We start from the raw sequence: 4,817 nt of genomic DNA, 5'->3' as shown, positions 1-4,817 counted from the left end.
GTGAGGGTGAGCCATGGAGGACAAGCAAAGCATCCTGCATGCTTTTGTTTCGTATCGCAGTGCTTCGGTTACGGTTACCGACTGCGCCTGCGCCAAAAAAACATAACAATTCAATGCGAGGCTCGCAGCGGGAACCACCACCTCCTCCCGGGAACCTGGTGGCTCGTAGCGACGAGGACGACGACAGAGTTTTCGTCCCATCGCGTGCTGACATCACGATTCAGCAGTAGATCACGAGTACAGAGTATACTACTGCTTATGTGAAAAAGAATCAAACGAAAACTGTACTAGTCTGTACATTGTACACAAGCATTCCCGCGATCTGTGCAAAATTTGAACTTGTCACGATCTTGTCCAGCTCTACCTGCTGGTTGTTTGTGGTTGCCGCCAGCTGCTCTGTTGAAAGAGACGAGTGAGGCTCGGAGCATTTCCTCTGCACTGTTAAACCGTAGAAAAAACCGACCGATCAGCACCAGCAATCCTATACGTCAGGTTGACAAAATCGGCCCCTGGCTACTGCTAGTAGATGATGCATCCGTCGGCGTCGAGAGGCGTCATGTGAATCGTCGTTTGGCCCGTCGTCACTGATCACTTGCACCAGCCATGTTAAAACACCGCTTTCGCGGATGAGAACTGGACGCATCCGGCGCGCGCCGGCGGTGCGTATCGGCATCACCTATCTCACCCATCCATCCATCGCCATGTGCACTTCCCCCACTTCCTCCTTTCCTCCCTTCCGGCCGTCGCAATCATCATGTCCGCGTAGAAAAGCTTCCGCTGGCAGAGAACATGCCGGCACAGTCGCCCTGGAATTGAAACCCGGATGTGTATACTAACACCAGCTGCCAGCATCCTGTAGTCATTGCGTGCCTAGGCTGCTGCTGGCCATGCCCCGTTGCGGCAATGATACGAGGGAGGGGAGGCAGCTAGCTGGGTGTTGAGGCACCGGCACGCATGGATCAGTTGCATAATTCGGCAGCAAGCGCTGACAGCCAGCCACCAACACCAAGGGCATCGACTAGGGCTGTACCCGTGTGCCCCCGTGCATCATTGCCCGGTGCGGAGAGCCCTGCGCTGTATTTTAGCGTTGGAATCGATACTGTTCCCGGATGCGTGCGCTAGCCATGCCGTGGCATGATTGTCGCCGCCGACCAGCAGGAGTCCTCGCATTTGCATCGCATGCGCCGGAAGACCGAACCAGAGAGTCCAATTATTCCTCGCTGCTCCTGCTCCGTCCGTCGATTGCAGGCAGGTAGGTATCCAGATCTAAAACCGAACGGCCAGCAGAAGTAGCTCGGTCCATCGATCGGTAGACTACTGCCCGGCCGGTAGAGGGCGTTGCAGCTACTACGTGGATTCACGTTCAACTGCCGGGATCACGCATGGACGGTGGATCATCCGAGCAAGCACCAAAGCGGCGCCAACTAGGCTACCAATACCTGGTGATCCAGCGGTGCGAGCATTATTGCTGGCTCCAGGGATCGAGTTGCAGTGAAGTGTTTAGGTGCGTCTGATCGGCTCAGGTGGCCGCATCATTGCTCACCTGCACAGCGCTTACCCGCCGGGATCACATCGATCGATCGTTCCCGAAAAAGAAGCCAGAAAGTTACCCATCCGACACACATGCTCACGAGCTATACATGCAAAGAAAAGATCGCAAGCGATTCCGTGATCGATGTGCTTGCGCCGGCCGGCGGGCGATCATCGCGTTTGTAGCCGGTGAAATGCTAGTAAGCTACGAGCAGCTGGCTTCTTTCTGTTGATCGATCTCGTCCCCAGCGTTTCCTTGAAGCATCGTCGAGGGTAGACCCATGCCGGCCTGCCGGGTCAGATGGGGCGCCCGGCCGCGGCCGGTTTTAGAGGGTTGGCACCCATTAATTCCGTAGACCGGGCCTGCTACATTCTACCAGTACGTACGTACAGTACAGTACCCTGGTACTTGCAGCGTCGTAGAGGGGTAGCCAATCTGCTAGCTCGCCACGGCAACATCATGCATGATGCATGTGCTCGCTCAGCTAGTTCGTCCAGCCGGGGCAAATAAATCGTCTGCCTAATCCCACTGTTTGCCAGCCAAATTAAGTTCCTGGCTATGGTCAAAAGATGCGTTGCGGTCTGTTACGGGCATGTGGGATGACACGCTATATCGAGGACAAATGGAGTCAAAAGGCGGCATGGGGATGTGCTCTTGCGCGCAGGGCACTGACCAGAGACCCCTGGGGTTTTTTCTGCTTTCGCTGATCGGCGCATCTGTCACATCGAATTTGGGCAGGATTAGTGAGGGTTCGCGAATTATTGCGGGAAAGATCGTGAACTGGAGCGCAACGCGAGCCCAGCGCAGCCCAGCACAGCACGTTGGGAAAAGGGGGAGTTTAGGCGGCGAGCACTGACGAGTGAAGCTAGCTGTCAGAGTGTCAGGTTCTGAAACTTTTGGTGTCTGAACACGAGTGACGAGTGGGTTAGGGAGCGAACCGGATGCGCCCCAGCTTCCCAAGGCGTAACTGCAGAAACCTTGGTTCGCCTAAACGTGTGCTTGAGAAAAGGATGTTCAGACTGTCGATGCAAGTAATGCATGCAATGTATTGTTGTTGATGCAAATAGAATGCAGGCATTTCATTCTAGCGGTTCCTGAAGATTACTAGTAGTAATATTGCAGGCCTGTGGCTTGCCGCAACTGCAGCTCATTTAGCCCTGCTCGATGAGTTGTGCCAACGGATCGGAAATGCCAAGTTATGTTTCAAAAAAAGAAATGCCAAGTCCAGTCAGTCAAGCGAAAGAAACACCGTGCCCCCGCAGCAGCATTTGGGCCTTTTCCTTACATCACATCCAGCCATCCAGGCGACCAAGCTCAACGGGAAGAAGACCCAACCCATAAGCAGAAGATGCGAAGAAGCTAAACCCACACGCATCCGTCCATCTCCAGGAAGAAGCGGCCAAAAAACGAACCTAACCCCAGGAATCTGCTCCAACTAGGCGCAGTAACGCGCGCCGGACAATGCACATTGCGCCCAGGTGGAGGCCCCGAGCCTTTCCCGTGCCGCTGGGGGGCGCTGGCACATGCCGACACCCCCAAACAAGTCATCTTTCTCGGGAGAAGCTCCGGGGCCGAGGTGGGAGCGCGAGCCTTTTGCCCTGTTCCGCCCTGGTCCGTTCTGCTCGCATCGCGTGACCTGACCCGCGACGACGTGAGCTCAGCCGCGGCAATGGCAGCTACGGAGCGAGCCGATCCGTCCACCGCCGTCTCGTACTCTCGTCCGTCCGTCGGTCCATCTATCCACCGGCCGGCCCCAACTTTCATCTGCCAGCTTTTAATACGCGCTGCCGTGGCAAGACGAACGAGTAGAGAGTGGTGAGCTAGGCAGCAGCTAGGCCGGGCGCTCGGGACTGAGCCCACAGCCCAGGCCATGTGCGCCCCAACATGGCACGTTCTCCCTCGCTCCTTCTGCTCACACTGCGTACACACTACACACGCAGGAGGGCTCCCGGCCCGGCTCTCCCCCCATTCTCGCTCGTTCGCGTGCCGGTGCCCATCTGGCTTATAAATAGGCCCACACGGCACCACGGCCACCACCACCCACCACTTGCTCGCACTCTTCACTCACTGCCGCCCACTGCCTAACTAGCTAGAGGAAGCCGAAAGGGGAAACGGCCAAGGCAGCCATGGGAGTCCCCTCCTCCCTCCCCTCCGCCGCCGCGGCGGCGCTCGTGCTCCTGGCCCTCCTCGCCGGCGGGCACTGCCGCGAGGCCCAGCTCGACACCGGCGACCTCGACGCGGCCGGCACCGAGAACTACAACGCCAGCGACGCCGCCGTGTACTGGGGCCCCTGGCAGAAGGCCCGGGCCACCTGGTACGGTCAGCCCAACGGCGCAGGCCCCGACGACAACGGTGAGCACCGGCATTCCGAGACCTCTTCCTTCCCCCTCTCGTTCTACGTGCATTTCTTGGTGCCTTTGCTCGTCGATCTGGGTAATGCGGCTCACATATCCCTCTCGAATCTTGCTAGGTGGTGCGTGCGGCTTCAAGCACACCAACCAGTACCCGTTCATGTCTATGGGCTCCTGCGGCAACCAGCCATTGTTCAAGGACGGCAAGGGCTGCGGCTCCTGCTACAAGGTGAAAACTAAAAACAACTTTGGAGTCTTTCATTCCCTTCCATATGAAAGAAATTATAGAATGTCTTTCCTTTGTCGAAACAATCCTACAAGTAAATGATAAAGAAAAAAAATAGAGTAGTAGTAGGAGTAACTGTTAAGGTAGGACGCTACCGTACAGTCCAGTCCGGTCCTCCGGAAAAGCAAGAGCTGCGGGTGGGGCCCACTTGCATGTGCGCGTCCTCACTCGATCTCCGTGACGGCGTCATTTACTGTGCATTGACGCTTGCCTTGCGGATCTGGCAGATTCGTTGCACCAAGGACAAGTCCTGCTCCGGCAAGGCGGAAACGGTGATCATCACCGACATGAACTACTACCCGGTGTCCAAGTACCACTTCGACCTCAGCGGCACGGCGTTCGGCAGGCTCGCCAAGCCCGGCCTCAACGACAAGCTCCGCCACTCCGGCATCATCGACATCGAGTTCACCAGGTCTGTTCGGTTCTGCTCTGTTCTGCCGCCACTTAAAGTAGAAGACACCTCTCACTCACAGGGCGAGGAGTAGTAGTAGTACCAGGATGTGTTGCTGTCGAATTGTTACCGGTGGTAGTACTAGCTTTCCCTCCAAACCCGCTGTTGAATTTGCTGGCGCGGCAAGTGAAAGTTTGGTAGGGAGGCTGGCGGGCCATCGACCCAACCGCGCGCGTTACAGCCCCGGACACCGCATGT

At 56.9% G+C, this 4,817-nt stretch overlaps 1 protein-coding gene across 1 annotated transcript in view; it reads left to right on the top strand.

The window, feature by feature from the left end:
• Positions 1-3,554: 3,554 nt before the first annotated feature.
• The window catches only part of LOC101757030 (expansin-B4), a 2,415-nt gene continuing 1,152 nt past the window's right edge, over positions 3,555-4,817 (top strand). The window contains exons 1-3 of the mRNA XM_004983628.3: positions 3,555-3,883; positions 4,002-4,111; positions 4,396-4,580. Coding sequence (XP_004983685.1) covers positions 3,658-3,883; positions 4,002-4,111; positions 4,396-4,580 — 521 coding nt within the window. The 5' untranslated portion in view covers positions 3,555-3,657. The remainder of the gene's footprint in view (positions 3,884-4,001; positions 4,112-4,395; positions 4,581-4,817) is intronic.

Source organism: Setaria italica, chromosome IX (genome assembly GCF_000263155.2).
Source record: "Setaria italica strain Yugu1 chromosome IX, Setaria_italica_v2.0, whole genome shotgun sequence".
Lineage (NCBI taxonomy): Eukaryota > Viridiplantae > Streptophyta > Magnoliopsida > Poales > Poaceae > Setaria > Setaria italica.
Note: the sequence above shows the minus strand (reverse complement) of the source record. Positions and strands in the feature narration are given on the sequence as shown.